Source organism: Lepidochelys kempii, chromosome 2 (genome assembly GCF_965140285.1).
Source record: "Lepidochelys kempii isolate rLepKem1 chromosome 2, rLepKem1.hap1, whole genome shotgun sequence".
Lineage (NCBI taxonomy): Eukaryota > Metazoa > Chordata > Testudines > Cheloniidae > Lepidochelys > Lepidochelys kempii.
The window spans coordinates 1,373,179-1,397,788 of record NC_136381.1 but is presented as its reverse complement, the minus strand read 5'-3'; the positions used below and the strand labels follow the sequence as shown (position 1 = coordinate 1,397,788).

Here is a 24,610-nt window from a genome sequence, read left to right as displayed (position 1 = left end):
CCCAGGTGCTCTTCCCGCCCCCTGGTAACTGGACTTTTAGTGTCCGGGCAGCACTGCTGACCGGCACCACCAGGTTCCCTTTTAGACTGGACTTTCCAGTTAAAACCCAGACACCTGGCAACCCTACTCTGTTACCGGCTGCACCCCACATCCAATCCCTGCGGGGCTCCCCGCCAGGGATCGCACAGCCACAGAGCCAGGAGCCCCAGGGCCGGAAGCAAGTGCCCCCCACCCACACGGGGTCCCCTGCCCTGCCACTGCAGACTGTGGGGCAGAGGAGACTTGGCCCTTGGCTGGAGGGTCGGCACTGGACCTCAGCCCAGTCCAGGGGACAGGTGTCCCCTCCTCGCTCGCGGGGCCCTGCGGGGCGGGGCTGGGGAGGCAAGCAGAGGGAGCCGGGGCCCAGGTGCCAATGCAGCCCCAGCACCAAGCCCGCTCCAGGAGCCGTGGCAGGGTCAGCGGCTGGGCTGCTCCCAGGAGTAGAACGGGGAAGGGGGGCATCTGGACGAGCTGTTCTCCCTCCCCAGCCCCGGTGGGCAAGAGTGCCCCCTCCCAACACTCACCGGCTGGAGCGTGCAGGTGGGTGCAGTTCAGGTAGCCCACTATCCTCTGCCCTTGGGCTTCCCCCAGCTGCACCTAGCAGGTGCACATGGAAACGTTGCCAGTTACAAGCTGGAAGGCCACTGCCGGGGCCGGGGCCCCACACAGCACCGGCCCCATCGTGGGGAGGGGTGGGGGTGCAGGCGTTTGGCCAGGGCGACGGTCAGAGCCGTGGGGAAGGAGGGTCAGTTTCAGCCGTCAGTGCAGGGCATGGCTGGGAGCTGGGAGGAGATGACCCCCACGTGGTTCATGGGCCCACGTGTCCGTCACCCCATGGGTGCCCTGGATTCAGCCCTTATTGTCTGGCTGGGGTCCCAGCAGGTTGTGGGGTGGCAGCCCGGCTCCCAGGGGTACATCTAGACAGCCTGCAGCGGTGAGCCCCCAGCGCAGGGCCGGCTCGCCCCCGGTGTCAGAGCCCGAGCTCCAGCCCCAGCCATGTCCACACGGCTGGTTGTGAGCACTCGCACGAGCCCTGCCAGCCCCACTCTGCCCCGCCGGGAGGCTGCTGCAGGGCCGGGCGACACACCCTGGGTGACTTCCCAGCGCTGGGAGGAGGCAAAGCCCTGGACAGACAGAGCAGTTTCCACCCCATGCTGGGGTCACTGCTGGGGCAGGCGTTTCCAGGCCTGGCTAAGGGGCAGCAAGTGGCTGGGGCAGCAGCGGGGTCGGACAACAGCGAGTGGCCTGTTGTCAGAGGCTGAGCCCCCTGCAGCCAACCTGCTGGCTCCCAGCCCCACTGCCAAGGGCTCTCACTGCTCTCCCGGCAGGGCTGTCCCCGAAGCGCCTGTTCCCCTCAGGCCCTGTCCCTGCCTGGGCTGCAGACACCCACTCCCCGGCCAGGGCTCCCGGAGCTGTTAACCCGTCAAGATGGGGCTAGGCTGATGGTGTGGGGCATCGTCCCTCCTCTGCCCGTGGGGTGCAGGGGGCCCCAGGGTAACCAATCCCCTGCACGCAGGGGGCTCAGACTCAGGGCCTCCCCACAGCTGGGAGGCCGGGACACACGGGGAAAAGGGAGAGGGCCCAGGGTCACTTGGGGAGTCCAGGGTAGACCCGGGAGGAGACCCCAGGAGTCCTGACTTCCAGTCCCCTGCTGTAACCCGCTCTGCCACCCAGGCCCACCTCTGCCCACGCAGGCCCAGCGCCCCTGCAGGGAGCAGTGGCTCGTACGCGGATGCAGCATTGCCCTGAGCAGGGCAGGGAGGGAATGCCCCACGCCGCCCTGCAGCGACCCCGTCAGGCTGGCCGGGGAGAGGCCACGCCAGGCCCAGGAGGGTAGAGGGCCCTGGGCTCCCCGCAGCTGGGGCAGCTCCTCACCTGCACGGAGAGCAGCCCCTTGGCGGACAGCGCGTCCTCGCCAGTGCCGTTGGGGTAGCAGTGGTACTGGGCGGCCAGCACGGGGTAGCGGCTGGCCAGGAAGAGCCCGCTGTTGAAGACCTTGAGAGTACAACACCCAGGCAGCCCGCAGGTGCCCACGTCGTACACGATGTGCTCGTAGAAGGGGCTCAGCAGCTGGCAGAGTCGGGCGCCCGCTCGCTGGTCGAACACCTCCTGCAGGCAAAGGAAGTCCACGTCCGGCGGGAAGGGCACCGAGATCTCCCCAGGCCCAGCCCCTCCCTGCCCGTCCGGGATCTCGACCGCCACGCTGGCGTCAGGGCAGCGGGCACTGCTCCCCGACCGCCGTGGGCTGGACATGGTGGTCCCGTACTTGGTGGGCAGCAGGAACTGGCTGCTCCTGGGGCTGGCACTGGCCTCCCCCTGCGTGAGGCGCTGGCCGATGCGGGCCACGCGCTGCTTCATCTGTCCCAGGTTGCTGAACTTGGCCAGGCCGTCGGGCAGGAGGCACACGTTGGCGCTGACGAAGCTGAAGGCCTTGCCCGTGCCCGGCAGCTCCCACGGCTCTGGGTGGCGCGAGGGCGCGGTGTGTTTGTAGGCGAAGGGCCTGCGGGCAGCCTGCAGCGGCAGCCACAGCAGCAGGCCCAGGAGGGCGACTGGCATGGAGAGGAGAAGGAGCAGCAGCAGCAAGGGGCCGGTGACCAGTGCCCGCAGGGGGCAGGGCCGGCACTGGTTCTGCTGCTGCTCCGCCGTGGTCTCTCTGAGGTCGAGGAGGCAGTCAGCGGCCCAGTAGCTGGGGAAGAGCAGGTACTGTCCCAGGCTGTACAGGCCGCTCAGGAACCGGTTCGCGAACGGAGACTCCCGCAGGACCATGCTGCACGGCACCAGGGGCCGGGGAGCCCGGGCGTTACTGCTCCACCCGGGGGCTTCCCGGGGGCTCCGGTCACACCTCGCCACGCCCCGGGGGTCCCAATGCCCGGCCCGGGGGTCCTGCAGGGCGGGAGGAGCGGCTGATCCCGGCCGGCTTCGCGTCCCGGGAGGTGCTGAAGGGAGAGAACGGGCTGAAGTCAGCACTGCCTGGCGGGTGCCAGGCATCACCGGGGACAGGCGGTGTACGGGGGGTCAGCCCCACGCCCCTGGGTGAGTGGTTTGGACATTGGCATCTGACCCTGCTGGTTACCTGGGGCAGGCCTTGCCAGGCTGGGTGGGCTGATGACCCCAGACACCCCCTGGTGGGTTCACCGACCAGCCGGCCAGAGCTGCCTCCTCTGAATGGGGGTTTGCAGCAGCTCCCCCAGGAGCAGAGTCCGGCAGCGCAGGGCCTCGGTCCCGCCAGGACAGAGCCTGGAAATGGGGCCCAAGACACCCCCACCCCTGGACGGAGCCTGCAGACGGGGCTTGGGACGACCCCCTCCCTGGACAGAGCCTGTGGACAAGCTGCAGGGAGGGACTGGTGGGGATTCGGAGCGGACCAGGACCCAGGCACAGAGGAACATTACATGCTGTGTGTGCTAGGCTCCCTGGTGTCGCCCACAGACCTCCTGGGTGTGGTGCTCTGTCCCCACTAGTGGGGACAGAGACCCCTTAGAGAGAGAACATAGGAACGGCCAGGCTGGGTCAGAGCAAAGGTCCATCCAGCCCAGTCTCCTGTCTGCCAACAGTGGCCAGTGCCAGGGGCCCCAGGGGGAATGAACAGAAAAGGGAATCACCAAGTAATCCATCCCCTGTCACCCATTCCCAGCTTCTGGCAAGCAGAGGCTAGGGATACCATCCCTGCCCATCCTGGCTAATAGCCTTTGATGGACCTATCCTCCATGAATCTATCTAGCTCCCTATTGAACCCCATTATAGTACTGGCCTTCACAACACCCTCTGGCAAGGAGTTCCACAGGTTAACAGTGCGTTGCGTGGAAAAAATACTTTCTTGTGTTTGTTTTAAAGCTGCTGCCTGTTAATTTCATTTGGTGGCTCCTTGTTCTTGTATTATGAAAAGGAGTAAATAACACTTCCTTATTCACTTTCTCTACACCACTCTTGATTTTATAGACCTTGATCATATTCCCCCTTAGTCGCCTCTTTTCCAAGCTAAAAAGTCCCAATCTTATTAATCTCGCCTCAGACGGAAACCGTTCTATACCTCTCATCATTTTTGTTGCCCTTCTCTGTCCCTTTTCCAATTCCAATATATCTTTTTTGAGAAGGGGCGACTCCATCTGCACACAGTATTCAAGGTGTGGGCGTACCATGGATTTATATAGAGGCAACATGATATTTTCTGTCTTATTCTCGATCCCTTTCCCAACGATTCCCAACATTCTATTCACTTTTTTGGCTGCAGCTGCCCATTGAGCGGATGTTTTCAGAGAACTCTCCACAATGACTCCGAGATCTTTCTTGAGTGGTAACAGCTAATTTAGACCCCATCATTGTATAGGTATAGTTAGGATTATATATTTTCCAATGTGCATTACTTTGCATTTATCAACACTGAATTTCATCTGCCATTTTGTTGCCCAGTCACCCAGTTTTGTGAGATCCTTTTGTAGCTCTTCGCAGTCTGCCTGGGACTTAACTATCTTGAGTAGTTTTGTATCATCTTCAAATTTTGCCACCTCACTGTTTACCCCTTTTCCCAGATCATTTATGAATATGTTAAATAGGACTGGGCCCAGTACAGCCCCTTGGGGGACACCACTATTTACCTCTCTCAATTCTCAAAACGGACATTTATTCCAACCCTTTGTTTCATACTTTTTTAACCAGTTACCAATCCATGAGAGGACCTTCCCTCTTATCCCATGACAGTTTACTTTGCTTAGGAGCCTTTGGTGAGGGACCTTGTCAAAGGCTTTCCCTATACCAGAAACCTACTGACCGCTATACTTACCTACATGCCTCCAGCTTTCATCCAGACCTCACCACACGATCCTTTCTCTACAGCCAAGCTCTACGATACAACTGCATTTGCTCCAACCCTTCAGAAAGAGACGAACGCCTACAAGATCTCTATCAAGCATTCTTACAACTACAATACCCACCTGCTGAAGTGAAGAAACAGATTGACAGAGCCAGAAGAGTACCCAGAAGTCACCTACTACAGGACAGGCCCAACAAAGAAAATAACAGAACGCCACTAGCCGTCACCTTCAGCCCCCAACTAAAACCTCTCCAACGCATCATCAAGGATCTACAACCTATCCTGAAGGACGATCCATCACTCTCACAGAATTTGGGACATGGGCCAGTCCTCGCTTACAGACAGCCCCCAACCTGAAGCAAATACTCACCAGCAACCACACAACAAAAACACCAACCCAGGAACCAATCCCTGCAACAAAGCCCGTTGCCAACTGTGTCCACATATCTATTCAGGGGACACCATCACAGGGCCTAATCACATCAGCCACACTATCAGAGGCTCGTTCACCTGCACATCTACCAATGTGATATATGCCATCATGTGCCAGCAATGCCCCTCTGCCATGTACATTGGCCAAACTGGACAGTCTCTACGTAAAAGAATAAATGGACCCAAATCAGACGTCAAGAATTATAACATTCAAAAACCAGTCGGAGAACACTTCAATCTCTCTGGTCACTCGATTACAGACCTAAAAGTGGGAATTCTTCAACAAAAAAACTTCACAAACAGACTCCAACGAGAGACTGTTGAATTGGAATTAATTTGTAAACTGGATACAATTAATTTAGGCTTGAATAGAGACTGGGAGTGGATGGGTCATTACACAAAGTAAAACTATTTCCCCATGTTTATTCCCCCCCCGCCCCCGCACTGTTCCTGACATCTTCTTGTCAACTGCTGGAAATGGCCCACCTTGATTATCACTACAAAAGGTTTTTTTTGTTCCCCCCTGCCCCCTGCTGGTAATAGCTCACCTTACCTGATCACTCTCGTTACAGTGTGTACGGTAACACCCATTGTTTCATGTTCTCTGTGTATATAAATCTCCTCACTGTATTTTCCACAGTATGCATCCGATGAAGTGAGCTGTAGCCCACGAAAGCTCATGCTCAAATAAATTGGTTAGTCTCTAAGGTGCCACAAGTCCTCCTGTTCTTTTTGTGGATATAGACTAACACGGCTGCTACTCTGAGACCTGAAAATCTAAGTACACTATATCCACTGGATCGCCTTTGTCCACATGCTTGTTGACTCCCTCAAAGAATTCTAGTAGATTGGGGAGGCAGGATTTCCCTTTACTAAAACCATGTTGACTATTTCCCAACAAATTATGTTCAACTATGTGTCTGACAGTTTTGTTCTTTATGATAGTTTCAACCAATTTGCCTAGTGCTGAAGTCAGGCTCACCGGCCTGTAGTTGCCAGGGTCACCTCTGGGGCCCTTTTTAAACATTGGTGTCACCGTAGCTATCTCCAGTCATTTGGTGCAGAAGCGGATTTTAAGGGCAGGTTACAGATGACAGTTAGTAGTTCTGCAATTTCACATTTCACAAGCTCACACTGAGCGATAAAATGAGTCTGCTCATCTACGGTCAGCTTTTAGCTCATTCTGTAGAGGCTCATGCACTAAGCTCCCGAGGCCCCAGATTCGATCCAGCCCGCCGACAACCGGGGTCTGTCAGCATTACCCCAGTGCACCAGCCCGTCTGGCCTCAGGGGCAGTTTGCGTCTCCCTCCCCCATGCCCGGTCCCATGCCCCTGCCTGGGCTCTCCTGCCAGCCTGGCTTCCTGAGTCCTTCCCTGCCCCACCCTCAATCCAACTTGGCCCCCGCCCCTCTCCTTGCCTACCCTTGGCCCCACTCCATCACCCTCACCTGCTCACCCTGCTTCCTGAGCCACCTGCCCCTGATCCAGCCCCCGCTCGCCCTCCTCTCCCCGGCAACACGGGGGCCCTGCTAACCTGTCCCTGTCAGTGTAACTCAGTGGTTGCCCCTCCACATTGTCATTTCAGGGGGCCACCGAGTTGCAGGCATCATGCAGGCAGCAGGGAGCCAGGACTCCTGGGTTCTTTCTCCAGCCCTGGGAGGAGAGTGGGGTCCAGTGGTTAGAGCAGGGGGCTGGGAGTCAGGACTCCTGGGCTCTCTCTCCAGCCTTGGGAGGGGATGAGGTTCAGTGGTTAGAGCAGGAGACTGGGAGCCAGGACTCCTGGGTTCTCTCTCCAGCCCTGGGAGGGGAGTGGGGTCCAGTGGTGTGACGCAGCAGGAAGAGGGGAGTGTTGACCTGGGAATGTGGCAGGGGAGTTTCACTGGGGATGCGAGACCTGAGAGCCTGTAACCTGAGCCGGGAGGGGGAGGTAACACCTCTGCCCGGGAAACTGGACAAAAGCTGCAGGAGAGAGCCTGCTGGGTGTGTGTGTGTTTGGTTTCAGTTTTGTGCTGGGTGTGGAAAGCAGGAAACCCCAAGGCTGGGGTCTAAGCTCCCTGCTCCTGCAGAAGGACTTGACTGAGGGGTCCTGGTTGTACCCACAAGCTCTGTGTTAGACTGTGTTCCTACTGTCCAATAAACCTTCCGTTTTACTGGCTGGCTGAGAGTCTCGGTGAATCCCAGGAAGAGGGGTGCAGGGCCTGAACTCTCCCACACTCCATGACAAGTGGTTAGAGCAGGGGGCTGGGAGCCAGGACTCCTGGGTTCTCTCTCCAGCCCTGGGAGGGGAGTGGGATCTAGTGGTTAGAGCGGGGGGGCTGGGATCCAGGACTCCTGGGTTCTCTCTCCAGCCCTGGGAGGGGAGTGGGATCTAGTGGTTAGAGCGGGGGGCTGGGATCCAGGACTTCTGGGTTCTCTCCCTGGTCCTGGGAGGGGAGTGGGATCTAGTGGTTACAGGGGGGCCGGGACGCCTGGGTTCCAGCGCCGTGTGACCTTGGGGTGTCCTTGCCCCCCTCCCAGTACAGATGCCCTGGGCACTGACCTGGCGCCTCCCCATTGGCCGCCGTCAGAAGCAGCCACCTGCCACCTGGCCGGTCCGAGAAACCCCCCCAGGCAGCTGCCGGCCCCGCCCCGGAGCCCACCGGCCCGAGAGCGGCTGGGGAGCGAGCCGGGCTGAAAGCGAAAGCAGCCCTACCTGGCCGGAGCCCCCGCCCCGAGCGCTTAAAGGAGCCGCAGCCTGGGGGACCCAGGAGGTCCCGTCCGTGCCCCCCCTCCCCGGCACAGCATGACCCCGCCCGGGCCCCCCAGCACCGCGCAGGAGCCTCTCCGTGCCCCCTCCCGGCAACAAGCCCCTGGCCAGGGCTGTCTCTTACCCCGCAGTCGCACACTCGTTGTGCCGGGCGCCGCCCGGGGGGCAGGACTGGGCGGGGGGCGCAGCCCGGACCTCGGCAGGGGCAGTCCCAGGGCTCTGAGCTTTTCCTTCTGTGCGCTCCCTAACCCTCCTCGCTCCCCGGAGCGGGGCGCGTCATTGCCCAGATGGGGAAACTGAGGCAGGGGTGGGGTGGACTCAGCCACACAGCGAGCCTGCGCAGAGCCCGGATTAGCGCCCAGGAGCGCCGTGCCGAGCCCCTGGCTCTCAGCCAGTCAGCCGGGCCCCTGCCTGGGGGTCCCTGCGGGGCCGGGGCGGTGGGGGGCTGTGTGGCGATGCTGGGACCGCAGACCGGGCTGCGACCTGGAAGGTGTTTAAAGCCTGGCACGATCGCCGGGCGGCTGGTCCGGGCTGAGCCGGGCGTGCGGGCGCCCGGTTCCCCCGGCCCGTTAGCCCTGGGGGGCGGGGGGGGATTGAAGTCAGGGGCTGGGGAATGTCCCTCAGCAGCCGGGCTGGTCCGTGTGCAGCGCGGAGCCGGGACGGGTCCCGCCTCTGCCCCACACACCTCCCACAGCCACCGCCCCTGGCCGGTTCTCCCCCCGGGAGAGGAGCGGGGCCGGGCAGCCCCCCGCCCCAGCTCCTGCCCCCCGCAGTCCCCTCCAGCCCCTCTCCCCAGCAGCCCCCTCCCCGGCTTCCCTGTACAGACCCGGGCAATGCCCGGGGCAGCGAAGGTCACTGGAAAGCCCCGAGGGAAGTTAATGGGGAAAGTGAAACCACCCAGCTGTACCTGGCCTCTGCTTGCCCCCGGATGGGGGGGCCCTGCCTCCCGCGGCCGAACGAGCCCCTCCCCAGCCGCAGACACCCCGGCTGTCAGCACTGGGGGGAGGGGGCTGGGACGGGGGGGCAGGGGAGCGGAGGGGCTGCAGCGCTCTGGGGCGGTGAGGGTGTCAGAGTGGGGAGGGGACGGCCCACTGGCTGGGGTCACGCCGTGGCCCTTGGGGGTGGCCTGTGCGGTAATTTGCGATGAAGGTTTCTGTGCGTGGGGGGACCGCCCACTTCCTTCCTTCTCCAGGCCCAGCCCATCACACCCCCGGGGGCTCCTTGCGGCCCAGAGTCTCCCATAAACTCCCTGCGCACCCCCTCCCCAGCCCCTCCATTCCAGGGACTCCCTGCAACCTCCCCCTGCCAGGGCCTCTGGGTGCCCCCCATTTCCTGGGCTCTGGGTGTCCCCACTCATCCCCCAGCTGCCCTGCAGGCAGTCACACCCTCGCCTCCTTGGCCCAGGGTTCTGGGCTGGCTGTGGGAGCGCCGGGGGGAGGAGGCAGGTGGAAGGAAGGGGCAGGGAGTGGGGGGGGCATGTCCCCCTTTGCTGGCGGCAGGGCCCGATTCGGCCTCCGTGCAGCCTGACTGACGCTTTGCAGCATCGTGGGCTAGCAGCAGGGCAGGAAGGAAACTGGCAGAGGGGAGCCTCCGCCACCAGAGGAAATCACATCTGAGCCGCCCTAGCAAGCACCTTCCTCTGCTCCACCTCTGAGCCCCTGGGGCAGGAGCTGCCTCTGCCCCGCTCCTCCCCGCACTGTCTGTTTCACAGGGAGAAGCTAGCACAGCCCTACGGAGAGCCAGAGCCTCCAGTGAGAAGGATGGGGCAGGCCTGGAAACCCCTCTGGAATCTGAAGGTACTGGAGGGCTCCCATCATGCCAGAGAAGGGCCAGCAGTGACATGTTCCCCATTCGACAGAGGGGAAACTGAGGCACAGGGCGGGATGGTGACTTGCCGAGGGTCACATGGCGAGTCAGCGGCAGAGACAGGGCTGCAGCTGAGCTCTCCCAGTCCCCTGTTCAGCCCCCAGCACATCCTCCCCCCTTTCTCTCAGAGCCCACCGAGGCAGGCGTGGTCTAGTTGTCTGACCACAGCTGTGGGAAACGGGATCTCCTGAATGTTGGCACCCGCATGGCCCGGGAGCACCCACGCGGCTGAGCGGTGACACTCTGGGCTGGGTCTCAGCTCTCAGTCAGGATGAGGAGGGACGTCTCCAGGTCTTGTGCAGAGCCGGGCGAGGACTGTTCCACAAAACGGTTTCCCACCAGAAAACGCCAGTTCGTCAGTGGGGTGGGAGCAGGTGGCTTTAGACAGAGCTGGCCCTGGGACGGTTCTTCGGTCAGGACAGACTTTCTGGCTAAATCCAGAGCGAGAGATGAGCCTACAGCCCAGGGCGCTCTCTGGGGTGCCAGGAATGCAGGCACTGTGGGCTCTCTGGCTGGTCTCGGGTCTGTCCCAGTGCAGAGCCGGACATGCTCCCCCGCCTCATGGGGGGAGGTGAGGGCTGTCTGGTGGGTGACGCTGTCTGACGCCCCAGGAAGAGGGGTTGTGCTGAACAGTTTTGCCTGCTCAGGAAAGCGTGTCTGGAATGCCAGCCCTGCTCCCGCTCTAGCCTGGAACCGACCATGCCACAGCCTTTGGCTGGCACCGGCAGCTGGTACTGGAAGCTCTGAGCAGGGATCAGGGGCTTGGCTTCACAGGGATACCCAGTGCGATTTAGTCAGCAGTGTGTCTCCCAGACCCTGCACATCTGTACCTAGGGCTCCCCAACGCAGAGACCTCCCCGCAGCGCTTCCTGCCCGAGCGGTGCCAGTCGGGATCCATGCACCTGGAGAAGAGAGAAATCTCCTGGGGGGCCACTTTCATTTTCCCCTCTGCTGAAAGCATCACCTACATGAAAGGTTTCAGAGTAGCAGCCGTGTTAGTCTGTATTCGCAAAAAGAAAAGGAGGACTTGTGGCACCTTAGAGACTCACCAATTTATTTGAGCATGAGCTTTCGTGAGCTACAGCCCACTTCATCGGATGCATTCAGTGGAAAATACAGTGAGGAGATTTATATACACAGAGAACATGAAACAATGGGTGTTACCGTACACACTGTAAGGAGAGTGATCAGGTAAGGTGAGCTATTACCAGCAGAAGTGGGGGAGGGAACCTTTTGTAGTGATAATCAAGGTGGGCCATTTCCAGCAGTTAACAAGAATACTGGAGGAACGGTGGGGGGGGGGGGGGAGGGAATAAGGGGGGCATAAACAAGGGTAAATAGTTTTACTTTGTGTAATGACCCATCCACTCCCAGTCTCTATTCAAGCCTAAGTTAATTGTACCCAGTTTACAAATTAATTCAGCAGTCTCTCTCGTTGGAGTCTGTTTCTGAAGTTTTTTTGTTGAAGAATTCCCACTTTTAAGTCTGTAATCCAGTGACCAGAGAGATTGAAGTGTTCTCCCACTGGTTTTTGAATGTTATAATTCTTGATGTCTGATTTGGGTCCATTTATTCTTTTACGTAGAGACTGTCCAGTTTGACCAATGTACATGGCAGAGGGGCATTGCTGGCACATGATGGCATAGATCACATTGGTGGATGTGCAGCTGAACGAGCCTCTGATAGTGTGGCTGATGTGATTAGGCCCTGTGATGGAGTCCCCTGAATAGATATGTGGGCACAGTTGGCAACGGGCTTTGTTGCAAGGATAAGTTCCTGGGTTAGTGGTTCTGCTGTGTGGTGTGTGGCTGCTGGTGAGTATTTGCTTCAGGTTGCGGGGCTGTCTGTAGGCAAGGACTGGCCTGTCTCCCAAGATCTGTGAGAGTGTTGGGTCGTCCTTCAGGATAGGTTGTAGATCCTTGATGATGCGTTGGAGAGGTTTTAGTTGGGGGCTGAAGGTGACGGCTAGTGGCGTTCTGTTATTTTCTTTGTTGGGCCTGTCCTGTGGTAGGTGATTTCTGGGTACTCTTCTGGGTCTGTCAGTTTGTTTCTTCACTTCAGCAGGTGGGTATTGTAGTTGTAAGAAAGCTTGATAGAGATCTTGTAGGTGTTTGTCTCTGTCTGAGGGGGTGGAGCAAATGCGATTGTATCGTAGAGCTTGGCTGTAGACAATGGATCATGTGGTGTGGTCTGGATGAAAGCTGGAGGCATGTAGGTAGGAATAGCGGTCGGTAGGTTTCCAGTATAGGGTGGTGTTTATGTGACCATCGTTTATTAGCACCATAGTGTCCAGGAAGTGGATCTCTTGTGTGGACTGGTCCAGGCTGAGGTTGATGGTGGGATGGAAATTGTTGAAATCATGGTGGAATTCCTCAAGGGCTTCTTTTCCATGGGTCCAGATGATGAAAATGTCATCAATATAGCACAAGTAGAGTAGGGGCGTTAGGGGACGAGAGCTGAGGAAGCGTTGTTCTAAATCAGCCATAAAAATGTTGGCATACTGTGGGGCCCTGCGGGAACCCATAGCAGTGCCGCTGATTTGAAGGTATACATTGTCCCCAAATGTGAAATAGTTATGGGTGAGGACAAAGTCACAAAGTTCAGCCACCAGGTTTGCCGTGACATTATCGGGGATACCATTCCTGACGGCTTGTAGTCCATCTTTGTGTGGAATGTTGGTGTAGAGGGCTTCTACATCCATAGTGGCCAGGATGGTGTTATCAGGAAGATCACCGATGGACTGTAGTTTCCTCAGGAAGTCAGTGGTGTCTCTAAGATAGCTGGGAGTGCTGGTAGCATAGGGCCTGAGGAGGGAGTCTACATAGCCAGACAATCCTGCTGTCAGGATGCCAATGCCTGAGATGATGGGGAGATGATAGAATACCCCAGGTCGGGGATCCAGGGGTGTGTCTGTGCGGATTTGATCTTGTGCTTTTTCGGGGAGTTTCTTGAGCAAATGCGGTAGTTTCTTTTGGTAACTCTCAGTGGGATCAGAGGGTAATGGCTTGTAGAAAGTGGTGTTGGAGAGCTGCCGAGCAGCCTCTTGTTCATATTCCGACCTATTCATGATGACAACAGCACCTTCTTTGTCAGCCTTTTTGATTATGATGTCAGAGTTGTTTCTGAGGCTGCGGATGGCATTGTGTTCTGCACGGCTGAGGTTATGGGGCAAGTGATGCTGCTTTTCCACAATTTCAGCCTGTGCACGTCGGTGGAAGCACTCCATGTAGAAGTCCAGTCTGTTGTTTCGACCTTCAGGAGGAGTCCACCTAGAATCCTTCTTTTTGTAGTCTTGAAAAAACTCATACAGATACAGACAGACATCATCTTCCTTTCCAAATACAAACAGATGGACATCGTACCAAAAGGATTGAAGGTAAAAAATCCATTACAATCTACATACCACACAGACTGTGCTGACAGCTTGTGCCACACGCTCTCAAAGAAACTGCGGAATCACCTGATCAACATCCTCTACAGCAAACAGGGAAACATTAAGAATGAGCTCTCAAAACTGGATACTCTCATAAAAAACCAACCTTCCACACAAACTTCCTCGTGGCTGGACTTTACTAAAACTAGACAAGCCATTTACAACGCACACTTTGCTTCTCTACAAAAAAAAAAAGACACTAAACTATCTAAACTTCTACATGCCACAAGAGGCCACAGCAATGGTTCCCTTAACCCACCCAGCAATATTGTCAATCTATCCAACTATACTCTTAGCCCAGCAGAAGAATCTGTCCTATCTCGGGGCCTCTCCTTCTGCCCCTCCACCCCCACGAACATGATACGGTTCTCTGGTGACCTAGAATCCCTATTTTCGACACCTCTGACTCAAGGAATATTTCCAACACACCTCTGAACAACATTCTAATCCACAGAAAGCTTCCTCCCTACAAAAAGAAGGATTCTAGATGGACGCCTCCTGAAGGTCGAAACAACAGACTGAACTTCTACACAGAGTGCTTCTGCCGACGTGCACGGGCTGAAATTGTGGAAAAGCAGCATCACTTGCCCCATAACCTCAGCCATGCGGAACACAATGCCATCCACAGCCTCAGAAACAACTCTGACATCTTTCAGAGTAGCAGCCGTGTTAGTCTGTATTCGCAAAAAGAAAAGGAGTACTTGTGGCACCTTAGAGACTAACCAATTCGGCTGACAAAGGAGGTGCTGTTGTCATCATGAATAGGTCGGAATATGAACAAGAGGCTGCTCGGCAGCTCTCCAACACCACTTTCTACAAGCCATTACCCTCTGATCCCACTGAGAGTTACCAAAAGAAACTACACCATCTGCTCAAGAAACTCCCTGAAAAAGCAGAAGAACAAATCCGCACAGACACACCCCTGGGATCCCGACCTGGGGTATTCTATCTGCTACCCAAGATCCATAAACCTGGAAATCCTGGGCGCCCCATCATTTCAGGCGTTGGCACCCTGACAGCAGGATTGTCTGGCTATGTAGACTCCCTCCTCAGGCCCTACGCTACCAGCACTCCCAGCTACCTTCGAGACACCACTGACTTCCTGAGGAAACTTCAATCCATCGGTGATCTTCCTGATAACACCATCCTGGCCACTATGGATGTAGAAGCTCTCTACACCAACATTCCACACAAAGATGGACTACAAGCCATCAGGAACACTATCTCCGACAATGTCACGGCAAACCTGGTGGCTGAACTTTGTGACTTTGTCCTCACCCATAACTATTTCACATTTGGGGACAATGTATACCTTCAAATCAGCGGCACTGCTATGGGTACCCGCATGGCCCCACAGTATGCCAACATTTTTATGGCTGACTTAGAACAACGGTTCCTCAGCTCTCGTCCCCTAATACCCCTACTCTACTTGCGCTATATTGATGACATCTTCATCATCTGGACCCATGGAAAAGAAGCCCTTGAGGAATTCCACCATGATTTCAACAATTTCCATCCCAACATCAACCTCAGCCTGGACCAGTCCACACAAGAGATCCCCTTCCTGGACACTACAGTGCTAATAAACAATGGTAACATAAACATCACCCTATACCGGAAACCTGCTGACCGCTATTCCTACCTACATGCCTCCAGCTTTCACTGTTAAGGAAAAGTTAGCACATGTGACTCCATTTTGGTTTGGGGCCCACCATTGTCTAAAAGCAAGCACATCATGCACCAGGAGGAGTGTTCCTTAGATACTGCATTCCTGTGAAAATCCTCCTCCTTGTCTCCAGCCTGCCTTGACTCCCGGTATCTGTTCTTTGTCTGTCCGTAACTCCCTATCTCCTGGCCTTTGATGTGAGGCCTCCCATCCTGATAATAAAAGTTACTGATGCATCGCTTTAGGACCATGCTGTGTAATTAAACATACTAGTTTCGCATGAGGAATGTACCAAGCAGGGATAGGTGGTAGATAAGAAAAGGGTTTGTTTATTGGCTAAGGTTTCCGATGCACGAGGGCAACATGCTTTGCTAAGAGGTATATAACCTTTGTATAATCTGTATTCGGGGTCCTCTCCTGGCTAGCAGGGGGGCACCACGCTCGAGCATAATAAACTTGGGTTTTTTTGGGAACTTTGCAGTTGTGGACTTTGTTTATATGCCTAAGCCTAGATTAGAACTGTGTGTGACCTATTAGGTATAATTCGTAGCATTTGTGTGCATGTCCTACCAGGTGTAATTCATAGCAGTTGTGTGCATGTCCTATCAGATATAATTCGTAACATCACCCAGACCACACCACACGATCCATTGTCTACAGCCAAGCTCTACGATACAAACCGCATTTGCTCCAACCCCTCAGATGGAGACAAACACCTACAAGATCTCTAACAAACATTCTTAGAACTACAATACCCACCTGCTGAAGTGAAGAAACAGGTTGACAGAGCCAGAAGAGTACCCAGAAGTCACCTACTACAGAACAGGCCCAACAAAGAAAATAACAGAACGCCACTAGCCGTCACCTTCAGCCCCCAACTAAAACCTCTCCAACGCATCATCAAGGATCTACAACCTATCCTGAAGGACGACCCATCACTCTCACAGATCTTGGCAGACAGGCCAGTCCTTGCCTACAGACAGCCCCCCAGCCTGAAGCAAATACTCACCAGCAGCCATACACCACACAACAGAACCACTAACCCAGGAACTTATCCTTGCCACAAAGCCCGTTGCCAACTGTGTCCACATATCTATTCAGGGGACAGCATCATAGGGCCTAATAACATCAGCCACACTATCAGAGGCTCATTCACCTGCACATCTACCAATGTGATATATGCCATCATGTGCCAGCAATGCCCCTCTGCCATGTACATTGGCCAAACTGGACAGTCTCTACGTAAAAGAATAAATGGACAGATCAGTCGTCAAGAATTATAACATTCAAAAACCAGTCGGAGAACATTTCAATCTCTCTGGTCACTCGATTACAGACTTAAAAGTGGCAATTCTTCAACAAAAAAACTTCAGAAACTGACTCCAACGAGAGACTGCTGAATTGGAGTTAATTTGTAAACTGGATACAATTAACTTAGGCTTGAATAGAGACTGGGAGTGGATGGGTCATTACATAAAGTACAACTATTTCCCCATGTTTATTCCCCCCCCCCGCCCCCGCACTGTTCCTGACATGTTCTTGTCAACTGCTGGAAATGGCCCACCTTGATTATCACTACAAAAGTTCCCCCCCCCCCCGAGCTCACCTTACCTGATCACTCTCGTTACAGTGTGTATGGTAACACCCATTGTTTCATGTTCTGTGTGTATATAAATCTCCTCACTGTATTTTCCACTGAATGCATCCGATGAAGTGAGCTGTAGCTCACGAAAGCTTATGCTCAAATAAATTGGTTAGTCTCTAAGGTGCCACAAGTACTCCTTTTCTTTTTACCTACATGAAAGCGTCACCTGCCGGATCCCCCTGTGTCCTGCTGCAGTGTCCAGGGAGCTCTTCCCATGGGGCCTCCCAACCAGTCTGGAAAAGAGATCAGGTCGGTCAGTGATTGCAAGTGACCCTCCGAGAACCCAGCCGGCCCAGGCACGGCGCCATGTGCCACGGTGCCAAGACAGGCCACCCACGCTCACCAGGAGCAGCGGGAAGCAAGAAGGAAAGCAATAATTTCACAGTTCATCCATCTGCCTGTCCATTCCCCCCACCCGTTCTGTCTGTCCATCCCTCTACACCCCTTCTGTCTGTCCATTCCCCCCTCCTGTCTGTCCATCTCCTCTTCCCATTCTGTCTGTCCATCCATACACAGCCCCTATCTACCTGTCCGTCCATCCCCCACCCCACCCCCAAGCTCTCTGTCTGTCTGTCCGCATGAACATCCCTCTGTCTATCTACTGCTTCCCCTGGCCAGGCTGAGCCTTCCCCTTGGCAGTGAGCAGCTCCCTAAGCCAGAGCTGGCAAGGACACGGAACAGGGATTGGGGGCAGAGACGGTCATAGCTGCTAGGGCCCATGCAGCCCATCTTCTGGGTGATGCAGGACCGTTCCCTGCTGCCCTTGTGCATCCCAGGGCTGGCAGGCAGTGCCCAGGCTCCTGCCCCTTCCAGTGGGAGCTCAGCCAAGGGATGGCTCTGACCGACCCTGCCCCAAACTGGCCCTGTGGTGTGCCAGGATCCTTCTCCCCCCGTCTCTTCTCCTCTTGCAGCAAGTCCACGCTGCTCCCCCTGGGTCCTGCACAGCACAGCTCCTACTGGCAGCCCTGCCCCCTCCCACTCCTTATGCTCCATCCCTGCCGACTGCTCCCAGCGTTTCCTTCCTGCCTGCCTGACCTTGCTCCTCTGGATGTCCCAGCGCCTGGAGCATGGCCCAGTTAGCGCTGGCCGAGCACCTCCCAGCCGCCCCTCTGGAGGGGTGTCCAGCTGCAGGGTGCACACAGCTCTCGTCCCTGCCCAGCCCGCGCTGTGCTGAGCCCACCGCCCCTCCCCTTCCGGCTCTCCCGTCACTGTACAGCGCTGTGCACGCCTGCAGCACTGGCATCAGAACAGCAGGTGGGGAGGAACGGAGGGCACAGGGGAGGCAAGATGTCAGCCAGGCAGTGCCCCGCCTGGGGAGGGGCTCTGGCAGCCAAAACCAAGCCGGACACCCGCAGGCAGCCAGTACAGATCCCAGGGGTTACATACCCAAGGGCAGATCAACAGGCTTCCCCCTTCTGCCCCTGGGCTGCGAGAGCCATTCTGGAGCAGCAGGGAGCTGCTGGGGGTGAGATGCAGCGTGCTAGCCCCACGGCCACACTGAGGTTTCTGGGGGCCCAGGGAACAATCTGAAACTGAGGCCAAAATAATTACCATGGGGCGGGGACCCAGCACGTGAGATCGCAGCGCCACTCAGGTGTAGCCTGGCCACAAGGGTCACAACACCACTCGGTTGGGAGGCCCTAAAATGTGGGGCCAAGGGAAAACTGCCCTTTTGGCCTCCCGGGTGGCCCCAGCAGCCCCCTGAAGCGGACATAGGAATGGCCAGACTGGGTCAGCCCAGTTTCCTGTCTCTGACAGAGACCAGCCCCAGTTGCCTCAGGGGAAGAAATCCAAGATATTCTTCCTCATGCCGGCCTCCTTCTGACCCTAATCACAAGTGAAGGGCTGAAGCCCTGAGAGGCCTCACCCTTCTTAGCACCAACTCCTTTCACTCAGGCTATTCTCTCTATCCCTATAAGTGTCCAATCCTTTTCAGAATCACGCTAAGTTCTTGACCTCAACAGCTTCATGTGGCAGTGAGTTCCACAGGCTAATCGCATGTGGGAACACAGCTTTCCTTTCATCAGTTTGGAATTAGCCACCTTTACATATTCCCTCCCGGCTGTCTTCTGTTATGAGATGGGGAGAACCAGAGCTGCCCCTCTCCTGTCTATATCCCATTCGTTATTTTATCATGTCCCTTCTTGTTCAAGTGCTAATCCTCAGAAACGCTTAGATCCAGCACCACTCAGCACCCACTTTATTTTGATTTTTTAAGGCTCTTGTCACCAAGGTACCCAAGGGCCTCAGAACCCTTAATGTGTTTCTCCCCACACACTCCTATGGGGCAGGGCAGCGCTATTAGCCCATGTTACAGAGGCAGAGAGAGGCTAAGGGTATGTCTACAGTATGAAATTATTTAAAAATTATTCTATTTGAATTTTCGGAAGCGATTTTATACATTCGGTCTTGTGTGTCCCCACTAAAGGGCGTGAATTTGGCAGAGTGCGTCCACAGTTCCGAGGCTAGCATCAGATGTCAGAGCGGTGCACTGTGGGTAGCTATCCCATAGTTCCTGCAGTCCCAGCCGCCCATTGGAATTCTGGGTTAAGCTCCCAGGGCATGATGGGGCAAAAACATTCTCGCGGGTGTTTCTGGGTGTGTGCCGTCAGTTGCTCCTCCCGCCGTGAAAGCTATGGCAGACAATCGTTTTGCGCCTTTTTGGCTTGCAGACGCCGTATGGCTTTCAGCAGACGGTGCAGTACGGTGCACCGCTTCTCTCCTGGTAATATGAATCCACCTCGCATTTACTCTCGTCTTTCTGTGGAGTCTCTATAAGTATCTGCTCTTTCTCTTCCTCATTGACCGCTTCCGCTGCCAACTGTGCTCTCCCACTCTTGCCGCACTACCGAGCTTCTCCATGTTGTCCGTCCTGGGCTCCCACCTCCGTGAAAGCTACAGAAGACAGCCATTTCCCACCTTTTTCAGCTATCGTGAACCGAACAGCACCTCTTCTGCTGCCACTCTGCTCTCCTACGTTTCGCGCCCTTTTTCCAGGATTACCCGGGCAGGCGCCATAGTGCGGCAAGCATGGAGCCCGCTCAGATCCCCGCTGCAGTTGTGACCGTTGTAAATACCTCGCGCGTTATCCAGCCGTATGTGCAGTACCTGCGAAACCGGGCGAGGAAGCGACGACAGCGCGATTACGATAGTGATGAGGACATGGACACAGCCGTTCCTAGAAGCACGGCATGTGGCGATTGGGAGATCATGGTGGCGTTGGGCCAGGTTCATGCCGTGGAATGCCGATTCTGGGCCCGGGAAACAAGCACAGACTGGTGGGACCGCATAGTGTTGCGGGTATGGGATGATTCCCAGAGGCTGCGAAACTTTCATATACGTAGGGCCACTTTCATGGAACTTTGTGACTTGCTGTCCCCTGCCCTGAAGCACAGAGACACCAAAATGAGAGCAGCCCTCACAGCTGAGAAGCGAGTGGCCATAGCCCTGTGGAAGCTTGCAACGCCAGACAGCTACCTGTCAGTCGGGAATCAGTTTGGAGTGGGCAAATCTACTGTGGGGGCTGCTGTGCTGCAAGTAGCCAGCGCAATCATTGACCAGCTGCTATCAAGGGTAGTGACTTTGGGAAATGTGCAGACCATTGTGGATGGCTTTAATGCCCTGGGGTTCCCTAACTGTGGCGGGGCCATAGACGGAACGCGTATCCCTATCTTGGCCCCGGAACACCAGGACGGCCAGTACATAAACCGCAAGGGGTACTTTTGCACGGTGCTGCAAGCACTGGTGGATCACAAGGGACGTTTCACCGACATCAGCGTGGGATGGCTGGGAAAGGTGCATGACGCTCGCATCTTCAGGAACTCTGGTCTGTTTGAACAGCTGCAGGAAGGGACTTACTTCCCAGACCAGAAAATAACCGTTGGGGATGTTGAAATGCCTATAGTGATCCTCGAGGACCCAGCCCACCCCTTAATGCCATGGCTCATGAAGCAGCCTGGTCAGTAGTCAGGAGCTGTTCAACTATAGGCTGAGCAAGTGCAGAATGGTGGTAGAATGTGCGTTTGGACGTTTGCAAGCGTGCTGGCGCAGTGGAGGAGGAGGGAAGGACAAGTCCAGAAACCAAATCAAAATTTCAGATATGCCAGTTTTCTGCTGCTTGTGCAATCCTCTGGGGTTGACTGTGTGAGTCCCTGTAGCCTCCCCGCCCATATTCTTGGGCGTCTGGGTGAGGAGGCTATGGAACCTGGGGAGGAGGGAGGGCAGTTATACAGGGGCTGCAGCGGCAGTCTGTGGTCTTGTTGCCTTTCCTGCATTAGATCCACCATACAGCGGAGCATGTCAGTTTGCTCCTCCATGAGCTTGACCATAGCATCCTGCCTGCTCTCATCGCGCATGTCCCTCCTCTCTTCGTGTTCATGTAATGGTTTATGCGACTCCGCAATTGTTTGCCTCCACGCGTTCAGCTGGGCCCTATCAGTGCGGGAGGACTGCGTGAGCTTGGTAAACATGTCGTCCCGAGTTTGTTTTTTCTGCCTTCTAATCTGGAGCAGCCTCTGGACGGAGTAGATAGGAGCCACATAGTCAACTTGCCCGCTATTCCTACCTACATGCCTCCAGCTTTCACTGTTAAGGAAAAGTTAGCACGTGTGACTCCATTTTGGTTTGGGGCCCACCATTGTCTAAAAGCAAGCACATCATGCACCAGGAGGAGTGTTCCTTAGATACTGCATTCCTGTGAAAATCCTCCTCCTTGTCTCCAGCCTGCCTTGACTCCCGGTATCTGTTCTTTGTCTGTCCCTAACTCCCTATCTCCTGGCCTTTGATGTGAGGCCTCCCATCCTGATAATAAAAGTTACTGATGCATCGCTTTAGGACCTTGCTGTGTAATTAACATACTAGTTTTGCATGAGGAATGTACCAAGCAGGGATAGGTGGTAGATAAGAAAAGGGTTTGTTTATTGGCTAAGGTTTCCGATGCATGAGGGCAACATGCTTTGCTAAGAGGTCTATAACCTTTGTATAATCTGTATTCGGGGTCCTCTCCTGGCTAGCAGGGGGGGCACCATGCTCGAGCGTAATAGACTTGGTGTTTTTTTGGGAACTCTGCAGTTATGGACTTTGTTTATATGCCTAAGCCTAGATTCGAACTGTACATGACCTATCAGGTATAATTTGTAGCATTTGTGTGCATGTCCTACCAGCTGTAATTCATAGCATTTGTGTGCGTGTCCTACCAGGTATAATTCGTAACATCACCCAGACCACACCACATGATCCATTGTCTACAGCCAAGCTCTACGATACAACCGCATTTGCTCCAACCCCTCAGACAGAGACAAACACCTACAATATCTCTATCAAGCTTTCTTACAACTACAATACCCACCTGCTGAAGTGAAGAAACAAATTGACAGAGCCAGAAGAGTACCCAGAGTCACCTACTACAGGACAGGCCCAACAAAGAAAATAACAGAACGCCACTAGCCGTCACCTTCAGCCCCCAACTAAAACCTCTCCAACGCATCATCAAGGATCTACAACCTATCCTGAAGGACGACCCATCACTCTCACAGATCTTGGCAGACAGGCCAGTCCTTGCTTACAGACAGCCCCCCAGCCTGAAGCAAATACTCGCCAGCAGCCACACACAACACAACAGAACCACTAACCCAGGAACCTATGCTTGCAACAAAGCCTGTTGCCAACTGTGTCCACATATCTATTCAGGGGACACCATCATAGGGCCTAATCACATCAGCCACACTATCAGAGGCTCGTTCACCTGCACATCTACCAATGTGATATATGCCATCATATGCCAGCAATGCCCCTCTGCCATGTACATTGGTCATACTGGACAGTCTCTACGTGACCTCAAAAACTTCTAAGGAAGGAGATTCCACCACCTCCCTAGGGAACCCATTCCAGTACTTCACCACCCTCCTAGTGAAAAAGTTTTTCCTTATATCCAACCTAGACCTCCCCCACTGCAACTTGAGACCATTATTCCTTGTTCTGTCATCTGCTACCACTGAGAACAGTCTAGATCCATCCTCTTTGGAACCCCCTTTCAGGTAGTTGAAAGCAGATATCAAATCCCCCCTCATTCTTCTCTTCCGCAGACTAAACAATCTCAGTTCCCTCAGCCTCTCCTCATAACTCATGTGTTCCAGACCCCTAATCATTTTTGTTACCCTCCGCTGGACGTTTTCCAATTTTTTCACATCCTTCTTGTAGTGTGGGGCCCAAAACTGGACACAGTACTCCAGATGAGGCCTCACCAATGTCGAATAGAGGGGAACGATCACGTCCCTCAATCTACTGGCAATGCCCCTACTTACAAATCCCAAAATGCCATTGGCCTTCTTGGCAACAAGGGCACACTGTTGACTCCTATCCAGCTTCTCATCCACTGTAACCCCTTGGTCCTTTTCTGCAGGACTGCTGCTGAGCCATTCGGTCCCTAGTCTGTAGCAGTGCATGGGATTCTTCCATCCTAAGTGCAGGACTCTGCACTTGTCATAGAATCATAGAATATCAGGGTTGGAAGGGACCTCAGGAGGTCATCTAGTCTAACCCCCTGCTCAAAGCAAGACCAATCCACAATTTTTGCCCCAGATCCCTAAATGGCCACCTCAAGGATTGAACTCACAACCCTGGGTGTAGCAGGCCAATGCTCAAACCACTGAGCTATCCCTCCCTCCCTGTCCTTGTTGAACCTCGTCAGATTTCTTTTGGCCCAATCCTCTAATTTGTCTAGGTCCCTCTGTATCCTATCCCTGGTCCTGCCCACATTTGGTGCCAGAGGCAGCAGCCCACCTTCCCCCAGGTGTCTAGAGGAATGCAGCACACTGATACAAGTTCCCGCTGCTGGCTCCCCATCACATTCCCTATTCTGTGCTCAGTTTTATGACAGCACTTACCTCCGCCTCCGACAGAATTCATCACCAGCAGGCCATTTGGTGTGACTGAGTTACACGTTCAAGTCCTTTGGAAGAACTGCGACCAGTTAGCAGCTCTGAGTCAGGATGTGCAACGTGCATTGGGCTCCCTCTGAAGAAATGTCTCTCTGCCATCAGGGTGACCTGTGCGCTCAACAGCGACAGTCTTAATCATGTTTCCTTGGGAAACGCCCTGCACACCTGGCTGCTCAACACACACATTCTTGCTGTAGGCGTGTTTGGAACTCCACTCGCGGAACGCCCTCTGGTCTGCTGACTCACAGGTCTTGCTTCCAGACCTCCTGCACGTTAGTATTATTACAGAGTCATTTTACTGCACCCACAGCAGGAGTCCAGGGCACAGGGTCTGCCACAAGGAAACTACAGCCTAATTATAGACGTGCCCCAAGCACCACCGTTAACAATCACACAAAAGGAGGACAGCAGTGGGGAAGGGGAAGGGTTACGTTGTTACCTGGTTACTCAGCTGGCATGGCTTTGGCTCACTCAGTCCATTTACTGTCTGCTGAGCCTTCCATGCTGAAGAACATTCACAATGGGAGAGGTTAATTTGTCACTTTTTGCACCTGCCTCTTCGTGCTAGTAACATCCATATCAGACCGTTTAAAGGGGCCCCATTTCCCAAAGCTAAAGAGTATTAGGTGCAAAACTGATTAGCAGAAGAATGTCAGGAGAGATGGGACCCAAATCAGGGACCTTTTCTAGGTGTCCCAAAGCCACAATTTCCCAGTTGCCAAAAAAAAAAAGCAAAAAAAAAAGCTGCTTTCCTTAAAAATCGTTTGATTAAGAGGAGACATGAAAGCGGCAATGAGGAAGGAAAAGCAAATCCATTATCTGCCAAAGGGGAGGCAGAGGGCAATGGGTACCGGGCAGAAGTTAAAAGCCTCCAGCGATTGATACAAGAAGCTGAAGGTAGCAATGAAATGTCTATGGTCAGTAGAGTTAAAGACAATGAGCAAGAAGGTTTTAAATATACCACAAATAAAACCCATGACTAGGTGGAGATGGAAAATTGTCAGTAATGATGCAGAAGAGCCAGAGGTGTGAAAG

General features: G+C 54.8%; 1 protein-coding gene across 4 annotated transcripts in view; it reads right to left on the bottom strand.

The window, feature by feature from the left end:
- The window catches only part of LOC140906236 (sphingomyelin phosphodiesterase 5), a 35,223-nt gene extending 11,535 nt beyond the window's left edge, over positions 1-23,688 (bottom strand). Inside the window, exons 1-3 of one of the 4 annotated variants that reach the window (XM_073329804.1) lie at positions 23,522-23,686; positions 1,915-2,975; positions 564-636 (exon numbers count right to left, since the gene is read on the bottom strand). In XM_073329804.1, coding sequence (XP_073185905.1) covers positions 564-636; positions 1,915-2,975; positions 23,522-23,543 — 1,156 coding nt within the window. In that variant the 5' untranslated portion in view covers positions 23,544-23,686. Of the gene's footprint in view, positions 1-563; positions 637-1,914; positions 2,976-7,820; positions 7,963-8,934; positions 9,050-23,521 lie in introns of those variants that run through there. The other 3 variants (XM_073329808.2, XM_073329807.1, XM_078851379.1) reach the window with 3 other exon arrangements.
- Between the last annotated feature and the right edge of the window lie 922 nt (positions 23,689-24,610).